The 27,502-nt window shown below is 36.7% G+C and overlaps 1 protein-coding gene across 3 annotated transcripts in view; it reads right to left on the bottom strand.

Annotated features, from left to right (window-relative positions):
• TBC1D5 (TBC1 domain family member 5) overlaps positions 1 to 27,502 on the bottom strand; it is a 310,363-nt gene that overhangs the window by 63,202 nt on the left and 219,659 nt on the right. For all 3 annotated transcript variants that reach the window (XM_009288595.2, XM_009288593.2, XM_009288594.2), the window contains 2 exons: positions 21,487 to 21,629; positions 14,565 to 14,671 (listed from right to left, as the gene is read on the bottom strand). In XM_009288595.2, the coding sequence (XP_009286870.1) occupies positions 14,565 to 14,671; positions 21,487 to 21,629 (250 nt within the window). The remainder of the gene's footprint in view (positions 1 to 14,564; positions 14,672 to 21,486; positions 21,630 to 27,502) is intronic.

The raw sequence follows: 27,502 nt of genomic DNA on the forward strand, positions 1-27,502 counted from the left end.
ATTTGCTTTAAAGGTTTATTCATTCATAGGCTGTTGCCTTATATTCTGATCTACCTTCTTAAGTCCTGCTAGTAGTAAATATAGTTTTAATGAACTATGCAATGACCTTTCCAAAATAGTTGTTCATAGGTGAGAGTACATTATATTTTTGACGGAGTCAGTCTTCAGCTGTTTCAGTTTCACATGTCGTATTTTTGCCCTCCAGATTTCATTATAGACTGGAGTAGCCATAGCCTTATCCTCCTGTTTTCCACATAACTGCAGATAACCCTCCGTCCTTGGAAACCTTATTTTTGGAGGAGGATATAGGAGTTGCATTTTAAAGATCAAAATATTGCATGTGCACAAAAGGAGAGAAGAAGATTTAAAGAGGTAGATATCAAAGGTCAGGATGATTTCTGGGGTCAAATTTAAGGCTGGGAATTTCCAGATCATTTCCTGCAGTCAGACTTAATCTTGTATGAAATGTCTCATTTTCTTTCTTTGGAAACATATTAAACATTTTTAAAATATATCCGGTTTGTAATGTTCATTAAAAAATGAAACAACTAAAAGCTATTAGACAAGCATTACAAAAAACCTCATCTATCCTACCACCCACATTGTAATGGCCGCTCTACGTTTCTCTTCTCCTGTTATAAAAAACAATATTTGCATAACTCTACCCATTCATATGGCTTATAAGTCAGTCCTCATCAACTGACAGCAATAACAATGAATCAGCTTTAGTTACTATTGCTCGAGTTTGGTAATTCAATGCATTTCTATGATAATCAAATCCAAACTGACGTGATGAGGATAACTGATGGTTCTGCGACTACTATGCGAGTAATCAAACAGTGTAACTTTTCTCCCATGAATTAAATAACTTTTTTCTTTGTGTGTCTTGATGACCATTTCAACAAAGTGGAAGAGTAAGAGGTGGTTAAAATAATGGGCACTTCCAAGTCATAAGGCAGCCCTCTGAAAAATTCACGTTACCAGATGCTAGCCAGTTTTGCAGTTTGTTTCCAGTAACTCAGTATATATTTTAAACTCAGCAAAAACAATGAAATTTCTTTTCCACCACCCAATAAATAATAAAAAAAGATTATTACACACAGCTTCTGAATTAAAAAAAAAAAAAGATTAAAAGATCATGTGGAACGGTATCTTGAAACATATTTATGCAGAAATGACAAGCAATTCAAGACATGAAAGGCTGATCTTCTATCTAAGCACTTAAAGCCATTAATAGGAATAATGATCTAACTCGAACATATGAATGAGGCTCAAGCATTACTTTCACAGGGGCCTATTTAAATTCCTATGAGGTTTAAGGTATCAAAGGAAGAAGCAGTTTAAAGCACTATTACATGCAGTGAAAAAAAAGCCCTCAGAAAAAATGCTGTTGAAAAAACATTAGAAATGCAAGACAGTAAATACCAAGGGTTACTGCTGCAACTCCTTTTGTAAAACTACAGAGATATCCTTTTGGAAAATTCCATTATTTAAAAATACCACCCTGACATATATGTTAGCAGACAAGTATCTGCGAAGTATTACCACGGAAATTTTAAATACTTCTGAAAACTGCACTTCACACAGCAAAAAATACGGTTTTATGAAGATTATGATCTTTTTGTCATTGTGAAAATGTCTTCTAAATTTTATTTTTTAAACATAAGAAGCAGCAAAGAAAACCTACACAGAAGCAGAAAAGAAAACCTACACAGTTACAGTGTCTCTTCCTTATCAATTTTAAACTAACTCTCCCCTCTAAGCATCCAATTTCAGCTATCCCCTACATTACATTCCATTTATTAGGACAGAAGACTAAACAAATTTATTTACAGCAAAACATAACTCCGTTGTCTAAAATATTCACAGCAACCACATTTTTCCCTACACAGTGCAATTTAGAATGATCCTATTTACATTTTTAATTCCTTAAGCGAGTAAAGATCTTCCTTTTTCAATTAATGTAAGTATTTTGACTAGTACCTCAGATAAAATCTTTTTTCTTGAAAGGATAATAATGCTGTTAAAATGACAGAGAAAACAACCCTTCAAATTAGTGGCTTGTTGAATCTCCCTAAGAAATTGTGTAAGGGCATTATACAGATTAACACATTTATGGTTTTCCCCTTCTAAGGAAAGAGGGTACAGAAATCAGAGAGAAAAGCTGCCTGTGCCAATACTAGAAATCCCTCTTCCCCACGCCCATTTTGTAGGAGCAGTCTGCTGGTTCTATAATTCTTCTAATCTTAATTTCTAGCTAGAGTGAGCTTTAGTTTCAACTGGTAGAAAATGCCCAATTTATACTTTTAAAAGAACTATGTATGAAATTCAGATATAGAAGCACATACAGAAATTTATGTGATTTTTTACTTTGTCTCTTCAAAATGTATTAGCCACAGCCCAAAGGGAAGAGATGCTTTAAAATGTTTCAGGTATCTCTGAGGTACTCCTGCCTCTGAGCCCTTCCTTGCCTAAAAGATGCCCCCCCCTCGTTTGCCTGCTGAAGCTCTAACCCCGTCCTCCCACTTCTGTTCCCAGTCACCACCAGACTGACTCACTCCAATTCCCACGGCTGGCAGGAGGTTCTTGGGGACTTTCTATTTGGGTTTATTCTCCTCCAGGGACACGGGCCGAGTTAAATTACACCCACGCCTGCTCTTTTCCTAGGCAGGGGGCTAAGGCCGCGGTCAGAATCGCACCGAACGCAGCAGAGATTCCCTAAACTTGCATAAACCGCTGAAAAGCAATTCCCACCAGCTGAGGATCATGCTCCATATGCTCAAATTCCCTAGTATAACCCTTTGGAGGGGTCAAAGGGTTATACTGGCCTCCGGAGGCATATCGCGTCGCGTTACCCATGGAGTTGATACGATACAGCAAAGCATGCTTGTCTGTGACGGAAGTCACAGGCAGGCTGTTCTACAACACACCAGGAAAACCAGGTTACTGCTGCAACGTAACGTTTCACCATCTGAATACACATTATTTGTGAAAGTTTACACGCGGGTGCAAGTGGAGGAATCCCTACAACACTCCTTTTTTCTCCTTTGTCGAGGTATTTCCTTTCCCCCCTTTTTAGTATTATTAACAGAAAAAAAAAATCAAATACAATCTTGCACAAAATCTGAAGGTTCAGAATAAAAGACAACAATGAAAAAAGATTTTCAATATGTCTGATGAAAAATGAGACTTATTTTAGTGAACATGCTATTGCCTCAATGCCAAGGGAAAAGCACTCGTCATTAGAGAAATGAATTGCTCAGCTGTTTATAAGCAAAAAGCTCTGGGGGAATTTCTCAAGGCCCAAACCACAAAGCATTGCAGGGTTACACAAACATATGTTGCAGGTGTTTTAGGGTAGACAGGTGGGAAAACCTCAGCTACTGAAAAATACTCCACTTAATAGATTGTATCTGAAACTAGATAACCTAAATGCAACAGAGAAAAAACCAAACAAAACAGCAGCAGTGAATTATATGTACAGGCAGCAATAGGCTCACCAAAATAATCACCTCACTAGTGCCAAATGGGATTTTTTTAAACTCTTTTCTTTCAATATATTAAACAAATGCTGCCAAACATATATCTTTTTTTCTAAACTAATAATATTTGAAGCCTAAACCAAAGAACAGACTGAACTAAACATATATAAAAAAAGAGAAAGATAATGATGCAGTGTTGTTCTTTTTATTTGAGTATTTTTAAGGAGGCAGTTTGCTCCTTTTTCCCCTCTTTAGCTGACAGGGCAATATTGGATTTTTTCATAATTCTCGTACAGCCTAAAACATTTTTGTATTAAAATGCTATTTTTTTTCCTTTCATTTGTCTCTAATGAAAGTTAGAGGAGCATATGACCCTGTATTCAGTAATGACTGGGATGTCAGCAAAGGTTTACCTTTTCCTTCTAGCTCACCTATGCTTCTTTCTTCAATAAAGATGATACAAACGTGGCAAAAATTTGGACTGAGAACAGAGCTGAAATATAGCAGCTGAGATGAGGATAAGGAATACAGTTTGTTCAGTTCAGCAGCAGTTTTTCTATTGGGCACTAATAATTAATATGAAGTGTATACTAATGATTACCTAATAGCCTAGCTGCACAGAAAATTTCAGCTTTCCTCTTTTTATTCTTTTGTCAGGTATCCAAGCAGCTGTCTCCACTCTATGACTAGACTTATACAGTATAAGCAATGGCTTAACATTACATAAACATGCCAAGATATTTTGTATACTAACCAACCAACCAACCCACTGCTAACTCTAGAGCACCCAAAGCAAACACCATTCCCCAAACAAAACTTTCCTTTCGCCTTCGAATTTTCCTCCTCCCTAGTGATACCTTCTGCAGAACAAGCAACCTGCTGGAGCACAAAAGGTATTCCATCCACCTACAAACCACTGAGTTAAATGCTTACTGCAAAGAAAAAAAAAAAGCAGAGAGACATTAGAGGACATAATGTGCTATTGCCAATTTTAAAGTGGTTCGAGGCCAACAGCAAAATATTATCCAAAACGTAGGTTGATAGTCTGCATCTATCAACCCTATGTATGACAGTAGCACAACATGAAGAGTATCCTGCACAGAACCAATAAAGAACTTCCTTTAATCACAGGAGTCAGGAGATCCGTGCGCTAATACAGGCAGTGGCAAAGGAACACCATAATCCTCAAACTGGGAATAATGCTTCCTGTTTACGTTTTTCAGAAAGATGCTGTGGGTCTCAATCACAGAACTCGTTATTTACAACGCAATAACAGCATGAAGAATTACCATATTTGATAGTTTCTAAAGAAAATTAGGGAGTGCTTTTTTTCCCCAAAACAAGAAAAATTCCCAGAAAGAACTGAAAAGGAAAGAAAATTCAGTTAATTGGGTCAAGGCAGGAAGAAACCCCTGAACTCCGATCAAGCTGAAATAAATTATCTCCAGTTTTGTTACGTGACAACCCTCCATTCCCCTGGCAACTAGAAATTTCAGATACCAGGAAGATATTTTAAATACCGTGCGTTATGGTCTGTTTTTAACTTCATACACACATGCTTTCTCTCACATGGGCATTCTATGACAAGAGATGAAGAACTGAAAAAAATGACAAGTGAGACTTAAAAATGCTTCAGTGACTTGACTGAAAGAAATTTCTAGTTGTATATTTTGGTATTTTGGCTTCTTGTCCTAACCGATTGGAAAGACTTTTTTTTTTCATTTATAGTTTTACAGTGTATTGCATTTTAACAGGTAGATCAAATCCTACCAGATCAGCTTTTATCGATATTCCAGACAAAAAGACTCCAACCTGCCAACGTTCAAGTTCATAACCTGTGTAAAATCCACATCTTGCATCAACAGAATCACTTAAGTACCTTTTAAATCTGCCTCTTAATTTAGTTGCCTATTTTTCAGCTGAACCCTTGGTTTTAAGAAGTAAATTAACTAAATAGTGAGGTATAAATCCGACAGTGTTCAGCCCTACCCCATGACAGATTTATGCTCTGGCATCTTGCAGCCCCGCACGGTTAGGAACAGGAGTTTTACAACATTGTGGAGGAAAGATCCAGGCTTTTGAAGGGAACACACAGCAAGCTTTGCTTTAAACCCTGGAATGCTCCAAATTATGAGATTTAAAATATGACATCTTTATGTACAGAAAAGCTACCACATTATGGTTTTATTGGCACTCGTTTTGGACAACCTGCATAACTCACTGGTGGCTTTGTGAGTAACACAGTTATCCAAAGCTCACACTGATAAAACCCTTATAACCACACTTACAGCGTTGTCTCTTCTCCAGATACATGCCTGTACACAAATCTCACATATCAGAGAAAAAAGAGAACATTCTAAGGTGCTATTTGGTTATTTCTGTTGCGTGGAAAAGAAACAGATTAATTTATGTTCTGTGTGTAATGTGCTACGTAAAACACTTGAAAAAGGTCCCTAGAGGAGTGAAAAAGGCTCTTTCGAAGAGCCCCATGCACACACCACAGCAAAAGGAATATGACATCCAAGTCTTTTCCTCTAAAACGCAGAGAGAAGCTAAGGTCCTGGTGCTGTGGGACAGGCAACTCCTTTCATTTTGGAATTCCAATAATGAGGATACTGCAGAGCCATTCTGCTCCTTAATACTACTGCTCCTTAAAAAGATAAAGGACAAAGAGTCCTACCTCACATGTCCAAAACTAATTTTCCATAAAAAGTTACAGCAAAGGATAAAATGTACCGTTCCCACTTCTATCTTGAAAGTATATTGTTCTTTCAGAGAAGCATTCCCCAATACAAATGTACTCAAATAGCTTTGTATACAACAATTAATACATTAATATTTACTATAAAATATGTCAATACACCAGCAGTATATCTACATTTATATCAGAAGAGACTGAACTTAAATTCCATCATAATAGATTGGATATGATTCAGTAGCTAATCTATCATACATTATTGAAAAGTTATGAATCTATTTTTATATAACTCACAGTTTGTGTTTTGCAAATTTTAGTCAAATAAATAAATTATGACATGGAGAACTTTTGATTAGGTAGAATCAAAGTGCTTTAAGTGTTTTAAGTGCTTCCTCTTGATAAACTACCTTGCAAACTAGAAGTGATTAATTGAATTGTCAGGTTGCACACAAGAAGAACCATAATCACCTCACTCTAACACTGTTAAATACATTTTATTAGTGTAATTTTATAAATAACATCATTACTCTTCAGGAGAGGGTCAGTAGCTTTAGATGACTTTTTAAACAGAAGTAAACCAATCATTTGAAAGAAACAGCCCCAAGAAATTCACAAGCAGGAAGTTTTATTGGTAGCTAAAGTAATTAAGAGCTTAAAGTGCTTCAGCTTCTTGCTTTAGCATCAAGTACAATCAGAATTGCTTTTGCTTTGCTACTATGGATATCAACTTGCTCAAGGAGAAAGCACAGTTTAAAGTTTTGGCTTCCAACAAGAACTTTCTCTTCCATCTTGCCTCTCTAAAGTACTTGCCCTTAACATGACAGAGCTTATGAATTCCCAGTCAATATTAACAGGAATGTTAATCAGCACAGGAGAATAATTCCTTCCCTATTTCTAAATTTTCCCTGACTGCCTCTCTGGCCTGAACACGATATTGCTGCATCTCATGCCTTCTCTTCCTGATTAATAGGGAAGACACCTCGATAAAAGGCATAATTATAAAATCTGCAGAGAAGATTAAAAAATGCAAACGCTTTTTTTTTCTTGTGTTTGCAATTCTTAGCCCAATGACTGATCAGCAAGTAGTTGCCTTGACTATTTATTGGATAATGCATGTTACTTGCTGTTCTATACAACACTATTATATACTTGTTCTAATATTATTTGAAACTAGAAACAATGGTTCCTAACTTGCCTTTAGCTGTCTCCTCTGAAAGACTCTGCACCTCTCCCCCCGCCCAGAAATCATCAGCCATGCCATCAACTCCTCACTGCTCTCAAGGCCAGCAGCTCTCCTGCTGGGTCACACAAGACCGGCAATGAGAACAACGAAGTCAACTTGGCCTCCTTGCCGGGCTCTGCTCTCACTACCAGGAGGGGACTGCAGCACCATCTTGCTTGGCCCTACACAGAACTGGGACAAGTCCTTTGTTTCTGCGCCATCTTACCTGTGGCACAGCTTTGTCTTAATTATGAGAGGTGTCACTGTTCAGGAAGCTTTGCTTTAGTCTGTATTATTTCCCACCATTTTCCTATTCATTTAAATGCAACGGCTGCTTAACTTGCATTGATACAATATTTGTGGGTTCTTAACCAAATAACTGGCCTGTGCATACAACACTAAAGACAGAGCAATACTGGAAACTGCATCGTGGTCGGCAATCTAAGAGATCAGCTCTCTCCTTCGAGGGATGACTACTGTGTTACGTATGATACTGAGGAATGAGAAGGACTTTGAAAGATTTCTCATTCAAAAAGTCTTGTCTAGATGACTAATCAACCACTTTCCAAGAATTTTTCCTGAAAATATTACTTGTGACATACAGGATACTTTGAAGAAGGTAACTATTTTACGGTGGGTCGATTAAATGGTTAACGTATCAGGGGAAATTGCAATGAACTTCAGGAGAGATGAGAAAGTTATTGCACTATGGGTACTGACCACATAGCCTTTTTATATTTTAAAATGCATAGGTGCAACCACTTTCCAAGAATTTTTCCTGAAAATATTACTTGTGACATACAGGATACTTTGAAGAAGGTAACTATTTTACGGTGGGTCGATTAAATGGTTAACGTATCAGGGGAAATTGCAATGAACTTCAGGAGAGATGAGAAAGTTATTGCACTATGGGTACTGACCACATAGCCTTTTTATATTTTAAAATGCATAGGTGCACTGGGAATGAAGGTTTTGAAACAAATGTAGAAAAATGAAGAGGATTGTTAACTCATGGTACACTTAATAGTTTTATTTGGTACTATGGCAACACGGTTATTCCAAGTAACTTATCATTAAACTCATAGCTGCCTGTCATACCTTATTCTGTTAATGAAACACAATAACTGAATATTTAGAACAATAATTCTTAAAACAAAGCATGGCCTATCTCCTTGGAAAGCAAAAGTTTCTGATTTTAAGAACATGAACATAAACAAAGCACAAATTAATATCATGGCTTTTACATCTATAATATATGCAATTCTTAGTTGCATAGGCCCACATTAAAAAGCTTAGCATGCAGTTACAGAAAAACCATCAATTTATTCAAAGTGAGGTGTTTAGATTACATTTAACCGTATTGTATTTACAAATGGGGAAGTTAGACCATCAAAATGCTTGGGTTCATTTCAAGGAATTGAATGTGGTTATAAAACCAGAGGTCAATTTGAAGATCCTGACACATTTGTGTTCATAAAAGTCTATTTACGTTGCATTAAAATCCAAGACCTTAATCTTTCAGAAATTAAGGCAAACAGAAGTTCTCTGTGTCTCTGTGAATCACTGAAAGTAAATGCATTTATTTTTTGTTTCTCCTAATTCCTTTCCTCCCAGATGAAGAGACATGTACTTAGCTTTTCTGGAAAACCTTGTTTCCTTTATCAGTCACATCCCCTGTCAAGACAACTCTCCTTTAAAGTGCAGGTGACCTTACTTGTACCGCCAGCTCATACTGCATTGGGATATCCATTATCCCAGATTTCTGATACTTACTTTTCTACACCCAAAATCCCTAATGTATAATTGCAAATCTCCCGAAAAATCAGTCACATTTTTCATGATCGGGAAAAAAAAAGAAAAAAGCAAAAAGCAAACGTTTGTTCAGAGCCCCCCTCCCCCTTTTTGGTATACCCCTCTAACAAAATGGACTCCGCACCCCACTCAATGTGTAGGTACAAATTAATGAGCTGTTAATGCCCAAACACTGCCAGATTCCAACTTCTGATTGGCTGCAATCTGGTCATTAAAGAGAGGTAATTAATGCCAGATTGCACACACAATGCTAACAAACAAACAAAACAACCCCAAACCTGCTTTTCTCCTGCCACAAACAGCAAAACAAACAATACTGACATAACGGCAGCTTTCAAAGGACAGTTGCAGCTCTGCAGCAGCACCTCAGTTAATGAGTGTATAGGAAAGAGTTTATCTGAAGAAGAAGAAAGTGAAACTCAACAGCCTTTCAGGCACATAAAACTAGCTTGGAGAAAACTCTGAGACGGTGGCAGCTGCTTAAGAAGAAAATTCAGCTGAAAATAAACGTACAAAGAGTTCGGTTCAAAATTTCAGTAATGTGTTTTCCCCTTGTCACTTATGGCTCAGATTGTGAAAAGTGTTAAAAGCTGGAATGCAGATTTCTCCGCCTAATTGTTATATGAGTGATCATGACCATATATTATTGCTTAAGTTTTCTGGCAGTACCTGTAATTTCAGTCATGACGAACTAATACGACTTCTTTGAAATGTCATGTATGCTTCATCACGGATTTAGTTAGAATGTAATATTATACGGCCACGTTCAATGTCAGCAAATAGCTTAAATATAACGTTGAGAAAATATCAGCAGCAGTAACTAGAATATTATTAGCATAACTAACAAATTAATTCCCATCAACCAAGCACAACCACTTTCTTTTTTCTTTTTTTGAATTGATGGCTTATGATAAAAGGTGTCTCCACTGAATTAAGCTCCTACCTAGCTTGCTCGATGAACAGGGTAACTCTCCACGTTAAAATATCTGAAAGCAAACTTATTCTACAAAAATATTAAGAATAAATACAGTAAGCTTTCAGACAAAGGATGGTTGTCAGGTTCTTAGTATGCAATGTAAAACTGTAATATTCTATGTAGTGCTTTAGTTTTCTAATAAGTCATTGTGATAAGGTTAACACTTCAACACAGAACAACATACAAATAAGAATACCCAAAGATGAAAATTACTTTGCTTATGTTGCTGTATTAGAATTTTATTTGCTAAAGGGTGAAAACAGATTTGCAAAATTCACAGTTAACTTAAAACAATAGTTTTAAACCTTTTATTCCTAGCCCTGGCTGCCTTCAGGAAGGAAAGAACATCTGGTTATTTAAGGAACATAATATGTTCACATTTTCTATGACTTTTGTTTCTAATTGGGTTTTTAAATTTTTTTTTATTTGAACAGCTCTAGTTAGAACTATGTTTTTTAATCACTTTATATTTTTCCACTGCCCTATCTCCGTATCTCTACTTCTTAATTTTGCAGCCTTTGCTTTGAAAATTAACAGTGCTCGATGGTTTTGATAAGGAAAAAAATGAAGAAAATTGGCCACTCGTGGGATATTAAATACACAGAGACACACCTTCAGTAAATGCTTTTGGATATACACAAAAACCCTTCCCTTATTTTCTCATTTCACATATACATACATTTAATAGCCCATTCTTCCATAAGAAGCTCTACTTTTATATTCAGAAGGACTATAAGTGCATAGAAGTTACTTTCATATAAATAATTGAGGTAATTATCTGTTCAAAGATTAGAAATGTGAAACAAATACTCTGCTAAGCAGGTTAACTTTATCACCCTATGCAAAAACAACAACGCTGATTTGAGTTTTTCATTCCACATTTTCCTAAGAACTGGAGCTAGCCAAATGCAGAAAAGGCTGAAATTCAATTATTCTGCATTGATCCATACTCATGCCTGTAAAATTAGTATCTCTCAGGCCCCCCTTCAGAGACAGGTGCATTAACTTGTTTTCAGCTATTACGGAGATGTGTATTTCTCTTCCGTGGCACTGGAATATATCAGAGATGTGGTATCTAAAACATCCTCTCATCCCAGCTGCCAACTGGGGTTCACAAAGTGAAAAGGAGAGCTGCTGCATGCATTAGATTAATGGCAAGCACTAATTACTTTTCATATTATTGTTATTACTGGATAATGCTAAGGCTTCTGCTAAGGCTTGATTCCACAAAAGGTCAGGAAATTGTTTTTGTCCATCTGTAAGAAAAAAATGCCACCCATCTTTTAAGTATAGCTTTCTTTTGACATTTCGGTTGCCCTCCTGGTGATGACTGCAGTGAAAAGAAGCAAACAAAACGTGACAGGTTCATCAAGCCAAAGTTTAGCTCTCCTGACAGTCTATAAGACAAATAAATAAGGAGGAGATATCTGTTATGTCAGACCAAGGAAACAGAAGAAATAATGGATGTTATTAGATGTGCAAACCCAGATTATCTCCAGAATTGGAAGTTATGGATGGAAATGTGCCAGGTCCATCTTAACTACTTCACCATTTATGACAGGATTGTTCCTTAAGAACCTTTCAGTTTTATGTACATACCACCAACCTTTCTTAGTCCAAACACTCCACAACTTCCCCTCAGTGAGATTATTTGGCATTTACCTAGCTGCAAAAATAATCCCAAAGACAATATCTATTAACAAACCTGCAAGAGGCAGATTCCTGTTTTTCCCTGTCCATGACTTCTAAACTGTATTTCTTGTCCAGCTGAGATTTAAAGCTCCAAGGGGCAGAGAGCAAGGCTCTCTCAGATATTTGGAACAACACTAAACATTCTTGCTATGTTCAACAAATAATGAAATAAGCCACTGGACCATGCAACAGTCTCCCACAGAAGAGTTCCCTGACTTCACATATTAAAACCCAAGTGAAATCTTGGAAGAAATGCCACACAGAACAACTCAGCCCTGGCTCAGGAGATCTAAATTGCACTGAACCAAATGTAATTTCCCATTAGAACCTAGAAGCTGGTGACGCAGAAATGCACAGGAAAACATCAAAGGAGGAAGAAAAATCATTAAGCACTGAATTTGCTAATCATCACTTACAAGTTACACTACTGACTAAAATCTCTTTGTCTCTTCTTCCAATCTCCTTTTATCTGCTGAGGGAATAAAGGCAAACTGAGTTATCTTTATGCAGATAGCACAAAAAGGTTATAATAATTTTTCCACATATATTAGTATACAATCTGTGTACTGACTTTAGACTTCTACAGCACCGATGATGTCTTGTTGAGTCTTCCCTTTCATTCTGTGTAATGAAAAATTTTGACGGACTTGGAAAATTTTTATGTGTAGGTCTTATAGAATAACAAGACTTCCATTTCAGAAATACGTTGGATTGAACCAACGTATGCTTAAAGACACGTAAGTGAAACTTAAAATCATACCCAGGAAAAGATAAGAAACAGGTACTCAAGTCATAGCATTGAAAATAATACATTTCTTTCTCAGACCAGGAGCTATTTTTTTCTTTTAGAGTGATCCTTGAGAACAGTTTAGCTTCCTTGCTGTAAGAAGTCCAGATCTGTTTATGCAGTCTCAACCCAAAGACCCAAGGTAAAACGAGAGGTGGCTGGAAGTCCCTTAGGGCTCTTCATTCCCTGAAAATCCCAGCTTCCTAACCTTCAGAGTATTTCCCAAGCAGATAAGTACAGCTTAGAAATGAGGAACAACGGTAATTAATCATATTTAAATTGACAAAACAACTAGCAGTCTTTGCATGAAAGAGCTTTACGTACTCATTCACCTGAGTGAAGGGAGAACTACCTGAAAGACACGGTAGGAATCACATCCAGTATTTTTATGAAAGGTGTTCAAGACACACCTGAGAATGTTAATTAATAGGACACTGAGGCCTTATGAGCCTGACAACTTCATTCTGTTGGAGAGAAGAGCGTAAGGAGCGGAATAGTGATCAAGCTTCTTTCATGGGAAGTTGGTGGTTTATTTTTGCCCCCTTCAGCTGGTAGGATATCTTGTATACTGCCTAGGATGCTTCGGAGGACAGTTGAATAATTAGTAATTATTCTATCTTTTAATATATACCTTCAATAAATGACAGATTACATATTGGATTTAGTTTGATATCTTAGCACAATTTTCCTCTCTCTGTATCTTCCCTCTAAAAAATACTTCTACCTTGTTTTGCTAAGAGAGTACATAAATAAATGCTGGGCAGCCTGATTTCACACACTGCTGCCGAAATCTTAAGAAAGATTCCTGAGATTTAACGCTACAAACTTTCTTACACACTGAAAAGGCGATATACTTTACTTCTTGTCATGAAAGAAATCTTTGCGCCCAAGAGGAATGAAGAAAGCAGCTGAAAGGATGCAGATTTCTGCAAAAAACTAATATAGAAACAAAGAGACAATTTTTTTCTTAATCCATAAAAGTGTAAACAATGGTACTGAATGAAATTTTGCAGAAGGCAGTCAGAGTGCAGAAGTGATGAATTTTTCACTTTCAAAGGTGACGTGCATCAAGAAGATGAGGGAAATCAGACTTTACACTGGCAGCCTACTAATGGGACATGCACAAAGACCATGCAAGCAGCACAAATTCTGCTATCTGCCAAAGATCTGAGTACTGCAAAGATTACTGTGTACAGCTTCATCTCAAATACTTTATCCACTATACTGTGGATATCTGCTGTATATTATATCCACACATATACACATGCCATTCTAAAACAGCAAGAGGTTCACTTTTTTTTTTAGTATCGGTGAGTATATCATAAACTGTATACTAGTAATATGTAACATAAAATTTATGAATTTATACATTTTATTCAAGTGAATCTTTTCAGGCTGTAACAGCAGACTCTCGTTTTTAATTGAAAACCATCACATAACTATTATATATTGGGTGGGGGTAGCGCTTCAAGGATTAACAGTGATTAATCTGCAGAAATCCCATGAAAAAGGTCTTACAGATGAAATTGCATGACAGTTTCCATACAGCTTACTAGGTTATTATATAAAATATTAGTTTCCCTCAAAAGTATCCTTTATTATGAAAGATGTCTATGTAGAATACCAGGCAAAGGTATTCTAAAGAGCATAAACATCCGCAGTTACCCGAGCTCCTAGATGACTTTAGCAAAGTAGTAGGATAGTACCCTTTAAAGAGTAAAGGAACTTGTTTCTACTCTTGGTTACCAACTCTTTCCTTCAGCTTTTTTGTCAGGTAAGAAGAAACTTGAAACTACAGTTTAGATCCCAAAATGTAGGTTGTTATTAACTTCACAGTATTTAGGACATTTTATTACAGAGATTTATTCCCTGTATTTACAAAGTGAGCATCTCACCTTTGGATCTCGAAGAAAAAGTGCTCTTAGGATAAGGGAGTGAACATCTCCAATAGGTGGATAATGCATCAGAAGTCCCAAACAGGTCTGATAATTACTTGAAATCACTACAATGAAAATGAAAAAAAAGAAAAAAAGAGGAAAAAAAAGTGAAATATTACTATCTTATTTTGATATTCCAAAACAGTACCTTTTTCAGTAGATTCATTGCAGTTCAGATTCAGCTGTCTTTTTCCACATTAAGTCTCTTAGAACTCAAGCAGTGCTCAGAGTAATATCAAGAAGATACTGCATAATCAAGCTTCATGACTACGCTTGGTCCAGTATCATTAAGGACAATGCTAAACCTACCACTGACTTTATGTCATAGACATTTATGTTAGCTCTAGATTTAGATTCCTAAATTTAGATCTCTGTAGCGGTGCACCTAAAGCCGGCCTGAGCCAGTGGAGGTCAGGGCAATACAGTCAGTGGAGCCTGAAGAACTAGTCCTACACTCTGAAATGGACACTGACTTTTCAGGCACTCATCTGCAGACACCTAAATTTAAGTATGATAATTTGTGAGATAAATTTTACCTTTGGTCCTGCTTTTATGACAACTTTCCCCCACTCTGACAATTCTTTGCTGAAATATCTTTTATGTTGCTCTTACGTACATATCCACATACATGCCCACACACATATATATACACATATGCAAAACGACGTCAACAACTCTTTGTTTTCTTGTAAATCAGAAACTATTCATGAAATGTTCAGGAAAAAGGGAAAAGGCTAGATTTTAATTTCATAAATACTTAAAAATATAATATACCATTATCTTTATTAGAATTTTTTACTTATTCAGGAAATTTTCAGCATGCTTTGCTAAAGTTTATAATTTTGTTATAATTGTGCTTGATTTTATCTGAATCTATGTAAGTATACTCTATGGTTCTTTGCTTGTTGTTGTCGTCTTCTGTTTTGGTCTTTTTTTCCCCAAATCAATCTAATTATGAGTGCAATTATTAAAGACATCTTTTCAGGCAGGTCTACGTAAACTACTACATTTCTTTTACACCATCTAAATCCAGGCAATCCATCTGCCACAGCTGTCAAAGTAATGCCTGTTAATGGTGCTGCACTCTGCAACATAAAGACAGCCTCCAACAATAGTAATTGTAAATAAATTTTTAACAAACTTTACTATTCTGAGAACTTTAGCTGCAGTAACAAATACTTTTAATTAGTCAGGTCTCTATACAGGAAAGGATCATTACAAATACAAAATTATTCTGAATCAATAAAAGGCAAAATAAAGGACTGTTTTGAGGACAGAAAGATTTAAATGTTTCTTTTTTTCTTTCATGTGAATAAGCCTCACATCCTCCTGTACCTTTCCTCCCTCAACAAGAGGATTATGGGGAAAAGATGCAGGACTAGGCAAAATGAATAATTATAATCTGTGTAGGGAACCACTTTATCCATCTTCATTCCGTTGCTGATCCGACAGCTTGTAATTTCATACATCTGCTTTCATTTGTAAAGCACTCACTTATCCTACTCATTCTTTATCTGTTCTGCCTGTTCTTTTTCCTACCCTTTGTTTTTCTTGTTCATATTCAGGTACCTGTTTTTTCTTCTTGAAGTCACAAAGCTGGCATAATGAACACAATACAATGGTCTCCGTCAGAGTTCTTTCAGAGGAGTATAATACGAGCACCACATAGTATATACCCAATCAAACTCTCATACGTAAATCAAATTTAAGATGCTGTACTGCAGTTATGATCATGATGCCTTTTTACCAAAGTAAATAAAAATACTGAAAATGGATAGTAAATTCTAAATACTTTTATAAACGATAGGTGGTAAGACTAATGCATTTCTCTTTCGAACAGATCAGTATGTGTTCTATTCTGCAATATAAAATGGATTAAAATTATCCTTTCTTTATTTTTCCTGGAAGAGTTCTTTGCTGTCTCACAGATATAGAGAAAAGTAAATACTAAAAAAGCTAATTTATCTGAATGGTGCAGACTTGACCCCTGACAAAAAAATTGTATTTTCAACCACAAGACACTTACTCTCATTATTAATTTTTTGAAATGTGTAATAGCGAAGCAATTGAATAATGGGGAAAAAAAATCAAACTGTTGGGCAATGACCTGTGTCCCCTCTGATCCCTAAAAGTTAAATTTTAAAATGAAACCTTACCATCCAAAGAAAGTTAAAAAAACTCCAAGACTTTAATGAGGAAGGCCTGCTAACTTTTATATATATTTTATCTTTAGGATTTTCCTCACATATTCATAGAATCATAGAATCATAGAATAGTTTGGGTTGGAAGCGACCTCTAAAGGTCATCTAGTCCAACCCCCCTGCCATGGGCAGGGACATCTTCAACAAGATCAGGTTGCTCAGAGCCCCGTCCAACCTGACCTTGAATGTTTCCAGGGCTGGGGCATCCACCACCTCTCTGGGCAACCTGTGCCAGTGTTTCACCACCCTCAGCGTAAAAAATGTCTTCCTTATATCTAGTCTAAATCTACCCCCCTATATTCTATTCAGCTGTCCCTTTTTCATGTAGAAATCTTTACAGAGGAGAACTTCATTGCCAGTGCTCTATTTGCTGGGGAATCTTTGGCTTAAAGGGATTACTTTGCTGAAACACCTTTTGGTATTCTTTGTTTCCAAGTGAGCTGTTCTTGGACATGAGCCGGCAATGTGCACTCATAGCCCAGAAAGCCAACCGTATCCTGGGCTGCATCGAAAGTAGCGTGGCCAGCAGGTCGAGGGAGGGGATTCTGCCCCTCTACTCTGCTCTAGTGAGACCCCACCTGGAGTGGGCTCTGGAGCATAAGAAAGACATGGACCTTTTGGAGAGGGTCCAGAAGAGAGAAGAGAACGGGGAGACCTCACTGTGGCGTGGCCAGGGTCGAGGGAGGTGATTCTGCCCCTCTACTCCATGCTGGTGAGACCCCACCTGGAGTACTCTGTCCAGCTCTGGAGCCCTCAGCATAAGAAAGACACGGACCTGTAGAGGGTAGATTTAGACTAGATATAAGGAAGAATTTTTTTAATATGAGGGAGATGAGACACTGGCACAGGTTGCCCAGAGAAGTTGTGGATACCCCATCCCTGGAAGTGTTCAAGATCAGGTTGGACGGGGCTCTGAGCAACCTGATCTAGTTGAAGATGTCCCTGCCCACGGCAGGGGGGTTGGACTAGATGATCCTTGAAGGCCCCTTCCAACCCAAATCATTCTATGATTCTTGTCTCTTCAGGACAAAATGTATAATATTATCCCACGGAGTGGCGGTTTTCTTAAAAATGATAAAGAAAATAGCAGTAAAACAAAACAAACACCCCTTTTCTGAATATGCATATTGGAGTTAAAAGGATTTCTAAGAATCAACTGTAGGATAGTTTCTGGAAGGAGAATCTGTGCAATACAAATTTCTCCAGTCTCAGCAGTACCTGGATGGTACTGAAGTTCGACGGTGAAATATCTTACATTGTGCCCAGCTGCCTTGTAATGAGCTTGGTGCTGGTGTACCCGTGCTTTTCCTTCAATAATTGGCTTGGCAAGAGTCACACCTGGATCTAACTTTTATTGTGAATAACAAGTTCTCACTTCTCCAAAGAAGAATGCTATTGCTATGTCTAGGGAAAGGAGTAGAGAAACTCCTCTACATAGAGAAAGCAATCTTACTGCCTTTTGATTAATATTTGTTATGCAGTGCCCAGAGGAACATTAAATTGCTTTCTCCCTTCTGCTTTAGATGAGACTGACTTTTCTCTGTTGGTCCAATAACCATTCCTGGACACAAACAGCAATAATAGTGGTGGAAAACATGTAAACTAACTGCACCTGTCCTCAACCAAGTCCTAATTTTCTGCCATGTCATTTTTTAAGAGTTCAATGTTTGATGCCACCAATCCTGTATCCAGATGACTTCCTAACCCAGGAAGGGTGGGACTACTTCCCCTTGCTGCTTTACGCATGGCTATCTTCTCTTTAGTAGGCCCTAAACTGAGTTAAACATAGATAATACGAACATCTTGCACAGTAACAAAAATAACAAATCAGCTCCTCTAAGAAGAGGCTGTGGCTCCTTTATTTCCTTCAAAACCTTCAGAGCACTTTTAAATAAGAACAAATATATCCTAACAATGGCCATAGCTAGTCTTCAAGTAGGAACATGATAAAAATATACTTATTCTAACACTGATCAGTCAAAATTAGCTCCTGGTGCAATAATGATGTTAGTTTACTATGCAAAATATAGACAGGTCTTTCAGGTTTTTTCATTTTTGTCCTTCTTGAAGGGAAGTATATAAAATATATATATTTTTGCATTGCACCCTCCCCTCCATTCTGATTTCATCAACAACTGCATATACATCCATATTGGTGAAAAAGAAGGAACATGTTCATGCTTCTGATTTGACAAATTAAAAAAAAAAAAAGTTGTTTTGCATGAATTTTTCTGAAGAAAATAATTTATTAAAACTCACAGATACTTTGGTATACAACCCTACACTTGGCTTGTGAGGATTATCACTCCACGGATAAAGCTCTGCTTGGATACAGATGTAAAACTGAACAGAGCAGTTTACAGAATGGCTGTGTACATGGTTATGTATCTTTAGTCTCTAAAATAATCTAATAATCTAAATGCTCCCTTCACCTTGAATAATATGTCGTTTGAGTAACAGAGGATTTCAAAACTAAAATAAAAATAAAATGAAAAATGTAGCAGAAATAATATTTTCTTAAAATCATGACCTTGAGAACATCATAATAAAGCACAGAAAAAAATCCATCAATTCCCAAACCAGCAACTTCTCCCCCACCCCCAAAAGTGTTGGTATAAAAGAATCTGGATAATTTTTAAACTTTCAGATGCTTTCAGTATTGTATTATTATCATTGCTTATGTTTGACATTTTTATAACATGCTATCTTAGGAGCTCTATTACTATTCCTATTGTTTCGAAGTTTTTAAACTGAAAATTTCCAGATGGTTTATTTATAGATGATTAACATCATTGGGTGTTTTGAGCTAACATTTCCTGTCACCAAATAAAGAAAAGCTTTTAGAAACTTATTTAATTTGAAAATGTTTTTAAAAATACTACAACAGAACTTTGAACTCCATTCAAAGCTCAAATATTATCAGCAATAAAAAAATGAGGAAAAAATAGAAAACTTTTCTATTACAGATATATAAAAAAAGCTTTCTTTTATCAAATCAAGAACTGTGGAAATTGCTATAGTTTGAGCTTGAGTTTGAAAATATATTCAACTTTACAGTATTTATGACTAGGTATTTTGTTTCACCATTCTAATATGCTTAGAGTAACTAATTAGGTCCAACTACAGAACAAAAAGTTACTTACTACAGAAACAGTATATGTATGAAGTATTAGCTGTCCTGATGAGATGACTTTGCATCTCAGCTGGGCAAACGTACTCCACTTTAAAGCTATTTACTACTCTAGGCCCAGGGATTTCAGAGAAAAGGGGGAGACCGATTTCATACAGATGCCTAGAACACATTTTTAGCTCACATTTTTAGTTACCTCATACTGATACTTGTACATGAGCACCACAAAGCAAAACAAAACAAACCCAGAACAACCTTCCCCCCCAAGAAGAGAGAGGCTGCTTACAAACACAGTTCTAAAGTTTTTTTTTTTGAAGGGAAACGATGACACAAAATAAAATACTGATGTTAAGAAACATTTTTACATGCATCTGCATTACGTATCTATACCAAAAATTTTAAGATAATTTCAGTTTACTGCACATAAACAAGCCAGATTTAGATTGCAGAACATAATGACCTGGAATCAGATCATCCTGAAACAGCAGCATTAATTTTGCAACCTCTAAACTGAATTAAATGTCCACTTCTTTGAGAGGAATGTAAGGTAGCTCTATATGCTGCATGTTTATTAAAAAGTAATTAAAAAACCACATGAAGGCAGGCAGTGGAACGACAGTACGTGTAAAGTACATGCACGTTTCAAGATTGGGCCCTAAAATAGGCATCACAGATGTTGAAAACTTCATGTGTTCTAGAATACAAAATTATGTCAAATATGTGACCTTGTTATAACCTAAAGCTTACAGATTGTATATAATTAACTCTGAACAGCATGCTATGGAATTCATATATTTAATGACAGACGTGCATCTTGCTGCAAAACGCATACTTTGTTGCAGCAAAGTTGTACACAGAATTTTTTGCAAAATATGATGGGACAGAAATAAATGCCTCAATCATTACATATCTTCCTCCTCCCATTCACAATGATATAAGCTAACAACATTTTTATGATTTCTTGTTTGTCCCAACTTAATGTATTTATTGGTCATCACTAACCCGTAAGAATTCACCTTTGCACATATTTCAGACGTACTAAAATAAAATAAAATGAAATGATCATTTTTTAAATATGCCACTCTTGCACAGAATAAACGTTTTGTAATTGTTACTCATTTCTGCATTTACATTTCCCTCAAGATATATCTTCGAAAATTATGAGTCAGTCTGCATTTTCACATTTCTCACAGCAGAACAGCATAAAAATATTTCCAGTGTCAAAGGAAGGCTTTACTCAATTCATCAGCTTGGTCAGAAGGTGGAGCTCTATACATACCTGTATCGCCTACTGCACATAAAATCTGCAACACCATATAAAACCACAGAACTACTCAGAAAACAAACCTGCATTTAACTCCAAGATACAATTTGTTTCATAAATACAGCAGACCGCGTCTGATAATAAACGGCTCCTCTCCTAGCATTTGGAACGATTTTCAGTATGTTAAAAAAGTCACAATGGAATTTAGCATTTCTTAAGTCCTCTTTTTCTTTGAAAAATAGGTTTGCATTCTTTTTAAAAGATCGTAAGATAGTTGATACTTACAGGCATCTCGAATATATAACAACATGGCTACAAAAATGTAGTCAACTAAATTCAGGGTGATACTGTCAGCAAATAGAGCATCCCAGACAACCAGAAGGTCCTGAAGTGGGAATTCACGTCCAAACAGGAGCCTTACCCATCGCCTGAAAAAAAGGGAAAAGACGTGATTTGTATTTTTCCATTTTGCCAAGTATGGTAAAGTCAGGATACATATCCCAGGATCACCTACAATCCAAAACATTTTACCAGAAAATTTTGCAAAGCGTGAAGATCTGTGATAACCACTTAACTAACTGTATTTGTGGAAATGTTACTGCATCTACATTAAAGAAGCGATACATTACAGAGTGTAGAAGCTTAACTGACTAATATTATTACGTGGGTGAACCTCAAAGGACAATCCTATAGACCATATTTTTGAGCATTTAATGTGATAGGGATCTAAGATGAAAGGGAGAAAATGTTACGCAAGAATAGCCTGGAACAGCAAAAACAGGAGGGCGAAGCCAGTGGTTTATGAGAAGCCCTGAAAAGCCCAGTCAAGTGAAAGCCAGTTCAGAGGCAGATGCCAAACAGCAGTTAAAATGGACCAGGTCACACTTACTTTGAAGAGGCTTCCTCCCTGTTATTGATGACAGTGTTCGCAGCTCCATGTAAAATATGCTATGGATGCTATTTTGATTAAACTTAATTTAAATATTTAGCAGATTTAGTGATAATCTGCATGTAGACTATACCATTAATTCCTGTTCATATCTGTGCTGTTTTCATACCTAGCAAAATGTGAAAATCTGTCTTACTAAATGCAATATTTGCTTGAGGCTGGAAGCTTGAGATGCAGTAGAAGAAAATTATTTCTCAAGATTTTGTATTTCCAGTTCTGGCTCTTACACTGACTTACTTGCTGACCTCAGGAAAGGCACTTCTCTTTCCTATTCCAGAACGGACCCGCTAGCTTTGTACCTTTTTAGGTAGGATTATCTAAGGTTACATTTGAAAGAGCTAAAGAATAGTTAGTAACATTAATCCTGAAATAGTTATTACGAAATGGACTTAAAAATAATGAATTACGTTTTTAGCTGGGATATGCAAATTACTACGCATGTGGAATCTGTTTATTCAGTGGCAAGAAAAGATTGATTGCAAATTTCTGCTAAGCAAATTAAGTCATTCTTTAAAACTCACAAAAATTTCTAAAAAGGCAACTAGAAATTCCATCAAGATCAGTTTCACTTGTAAGAATTCATGTTTAACCACTTTCGTCCCAGAACTCATTGTTGGTGAAAGGCACCTGCTTTTTTTTTCCTGATTCCAGTAATAAAAGTTCATTTCTAGACAAATTAATTCCAACATGTCAGTTGAGCACAAGCTTTTAAGATAGCAACAATCTGTACAAAAAGACTCTCTCTTACAAAAGAAATTCAGTGGAACTGTTTTGTGAGTCAAGGTTGTGTTCACTTAAACTTTTATTCCCCCTGCCACTGGAACCGTATGTATAATCTGCAAAAACATCCATGTTACACATTTAGAGATCACTACACAGAATTTTTCCCTTGCAAGACATGTTCCCTTTTAAAAGTGAAAATATGCGATTTCAAAAGACAGCATCGTCTCATCCTTATATCAAACATGTACGTTCTAAGGTCTTGTAACTTTTTATGTTAGCGTAGTAATTATAAAAGTCGCAATATTAGCTATTACAAATTACAAACTCTATGATCACACCCCTTTCCTATGAGGACTTATTTTCAGGCCTCAGGAAGAGAAGTCAGAAGAACTGTTAACACAAAAGCAAGGCTTAGCTAGTGCATTTAATACCATGTCTGTTCTATGGGATTTTACCACATAGTGGCACATTACCCTACAGCGCCTAGCCTACAGGAGACTATTATCCTATGGTGACACAAACATTACCCAAACTCTGCGTGAAGCCTATTACTTGCATTAACAACCCCTCCCACCTGTAAAACTGCAACTTTCAAGTTACACAAACTGTTAGGCAAGAAATTTCAGCTAAGCTTGAAGCATTTGAGCTGACTTTGCTTGCAACTACCCAAATCTCATTCAGAAGCCTTGCTAAAAGTCTAATACACTTCAAGGGAAAAAATACACCATGGTGTAATGGGATTTGTTATTAGTCTTTTATTAGAAATCTCTTTTGCTCCTTTACTACTTCATTATGCAGTGTTAATCGTTTGTAGATGCAGGTTTATTCTGCTCAAACAGAAGTCATTCCTTTTTTTCTCCTGCTTTTATATTTTCTCCTGGGAAAATTAAATCTCAGTCCCCAGAGGTATCACATTTCACAGATGTAGACTGCTGAAGAACAACTGGACTTCCTTTTGCAACCGTAGTATTACCGTTAATTATTTGAACCTTCCCGTCTTAAAGGGAGTAAGCAATTCATACTGTTGTAAATGCATATATACTAACTGCTCTCTTATTTTCTTCGGCAGCGTTTAGCTCATAGCGTCTATAAAGCAAGGACCCTATTGCCTATGAACCATGCTGCCATATGGCAGGACTTCACTCAGCTTTTATATTCATAAAAAGGGATCTTAATTCCTTAAAGTAAGCGTCCACACTGAAAAGCTGTCTTTCAAACTAACACGTTTTTATTGCTTTTACAAATATTTGCAGAGAATTTGAGACACACTTAATAATTGCATTGGACATGATAAACCTTTTTTTTTGTTTGTTTGAGATGGCTGTCTGTGGTTTAATTATTGTTATGTCCTGTTAATCTTGCCTTACATCTGTTACACCTGCAGACTGCGAGGCTCACAATAGTATAACTTTTATCACATGCAGTAATACGATTATTCATATTTTACCAGGCATACTTAGCAATTAAAATATACAAAAAAAATACAGATTCTTTAAAGCTATAATACACCAAGGTACTACTACCTACATTGTAGAATATGTAACTGTATCTTCCACTTATGATTCCTATATAATTAAACCAATATTCTCAAGAGATCAGTAATTACTAGCAATAGCTAATGATTCATTAATGACCTTACAATACAGAGAAAGCAGGAGAAAACTGTGCTCTAATAAAGCCATTAAATAAAGCGATGATCCAGCCTTACCAGTTTTAACTAAAACCACAACCATTTTGACCCAGATTTACAGGACAATTCTCCAAGCATCATAAAATCGACATGTTATGTGTTACATATATTTAGCTGGTTCTTCTTGGAAGGCAGAGAATTCTTTAAAAAAAATTAAATAAGCCTAAGAAATGGTTACAGATGAGGCGATACAAACCGTTTAGGAGTGTTTATGAGGACAAAACAACACAATGAAATAAGAAAGAGTAAGAAAAACTATAATGCCAGGAAAGGGAAAGCATGACTCTTAAGCTACTTCTAAATGACTAAATCTAGGACCTACAACTTGTCAACAAGTTGCCTAAAAATTCTACTGTAAGAGCCTGTTTTCAGCCATTTATACTTTTGCTAAACTCAATCTTCAGTACAATTTGCATCTCCTCAAGGCTTGATTTTTTTTATTCATTAATACTATCCATTAGAACAAGGTTAAAAAAAATTCTGCTCATGCTTAACTTATTTTTTCCCCAAGCTTTTCATAAAGAAGGTCTAGAATCAAAACAACAAGGTCTCTGGTATTTCCTTTTTGCCATGTGTATTAAAAAAATGCCCAAATTTGATGATTCCTGGGTTGACCTAAACACAGCAGAGTACAGATTTCCACAGAGTATGTTCTGTTTCTTCCTAACTCTCCTCACCAACCCAACGGTGCATCTGCCATCCCATCCTTCACCCCAGCTGCACCCTCCTTCCTGCATGGGAAATGGCAAAGGTGCGTATCATCCATCTGCAATGGCTAGTGCCACTTAGCGGATGTGACGGCGGAGGATGCTGTTCATCTAGTTTCCAATGCTTGCAAGTTTCACTAGTGGGAGTCTTCCAGAGAAAGGGAGGGTCAGTAGGACTTTGCAGGATGTCATTTCATTCTCAGTGCAAGTTTTGCTGCTTTTTTTTTACAATAAGAAAACTATTTAAATGGATTGTAAGAACTGAAAAGAACACCATCTTATCAAAACTAAGCACTCGGAAGCTGAGAAATGCCAAATTTAACATCAGTTGTTTACTGACTGAGAAAATGATATGTAAGCTCTGTCTCTTTAAACTCCGTCATGAATTATGTTCAAGCAAACATTTGTAGCCAGTGCAATTTACTATGTAAAGTTATGGTCAATAATTTAGGAGAAAGGGTAGACAGACTTGAGCTGTGATCTGCTTGTTCAAAAATAAGATATGGAAAAAGGATGAGGAGCAACATTTGTGTAACACTTTCAAAAGAACTTAAAGCTATATGGAAGATAAAGAATTAACCAGTTCAATGCCCGACAGTAAGCACTACTCTGGACTGACTTGATGCCTGCGCTATGATTTCAGACGTCTGTGTTTCTAACCTACGGGCACTGGGTGGGCTGCAGTTGAAGAAGGCTGCGTATCTCCCTGGCTGTCCTGCAGAGGTACCCAGCAGCAGGCAGGGCTAACACAGGGGCTACTGCTCCTGGAGCAGCGCTCGTCAACACTTGCAGGGATGAGAAGAGCGAAGATAGCTGCAAATATACAGCAAAAGCACCCTCAAAAGAAGACATTTGATACCAGAAACTCTCCCGGATTTGGTAGTTGCCAGACAGTCAGAGGGGAGATGGCAAGTTCAGTCAAAGGATGAAATTTATAGGGGTGTAGGATAGTTTACTTTCTTTTAATGACATGAAGGAGACCAATCAAGACAAGCTTTAGTAACATTTCAGCTTAGACTTGTTACACAGTCCATTTCTCCAGTGTTCTGTCTCCTTTCTTAATAAATCTTGTTTTTATTAAGACTCCTGCGGCTTTATACAGTTCAGGGATTTTGTACAGAATGTCCTAAAGAGATTAATAAAACCTTCAAACGATACAAGACAATGAAGGAAACATGCCCAAAGTATAATCACAACTTGTTCTTTCAGCTACTCTTTGACAAGGGTCTTGTGGAAGGGCAGTACTGCTCATGGTGCACGAGAAACTCTTAATGATCACAGATGCAAAGAAAGGCAAAAATCTAAGTGTAACAATTAACAAAGTGACATTTCTAAAATAAACAAAACCTTACTAAAATTCAGTATTTTGTCAGAACAGAAAGAAGCATGTGAAATCCTAATACAGTAAAAAAACTGGTATAAGAAGTTATGTAGGAAGCTCACCAGACTTTCAGGCATTTACAGAAACTTCTGATGTGTTCAATCTAAATGCTGAGAATTTTACATACAGCATACCCTCACATGCACAGCACCCATAAAGGGTTTACAGTGAGATATTGTTACAGCATATGTTGCATTTTTTGCCTTAATCTACTTAACTTGTGAAGGGAATGAAAACAGACATCTTGCTACAAGATGTGTTTATTTCAACCATAAATTCAAATGTTAATTCTGGATTTATTAGATAAAATTATGTGGCCTTTGTCATTTGAGAAGGCAGACAAGATGATCAGGTTTTCCTTAGGCTTTAAAACATTTAAATATTATAGATTTCTACCACCGTCTCCAGCAGTGTACGTCGATTGTACAAAAGTGTGTGTGATAAGGAGGGAAAAAGTGTGTGCCAGCATCTAACAAACAATTCGGCTTCTCCTTAGACTTAGAGACAATGGAAAGTATATAAAAAAGATTCTTCTTATGTGTACACATACACCTGCCTTATCTGTGTAAGTAATTTCAGGTTTGTATGTCGACTACTATTCTGCCAGAGAACGACATACACGCTTTGGTGTGATCTAGGTGGGATTGTCCTGTCCTGCACTCCCATTCATTTCATCCGGCTTCTCCTGTACTGGCTGCATGAAGATTTGGTGGATCACTGCACCAAACGCACGAATCATGGCTACCACTGTTGGACAGATACAATGTAGGGCTTTGGGGTTTTTTTCTGGTTCAAATTTTGTTCCGTTTGTGGTGGTGACATTCACTCGTTTTTTAAGTTTTGCATAGTTA

Source organism: Aptenodytes forsteri, unplaced genomic scaffold, assembly GCF_000699145.1.
Source record: "Aptenodytes forsteri isolate BGI_AS27 unplaced genomic scaffold, ASM69914v1 Scaffold9, whole genome shotgun sequence".
Taxonomy (NCBI): Eukaryota; Metazoa; Chordata; class Aves; order Sphenisciformes; family Spheniscidae; genus Aptenodytes; species Aptenodytes forsteri.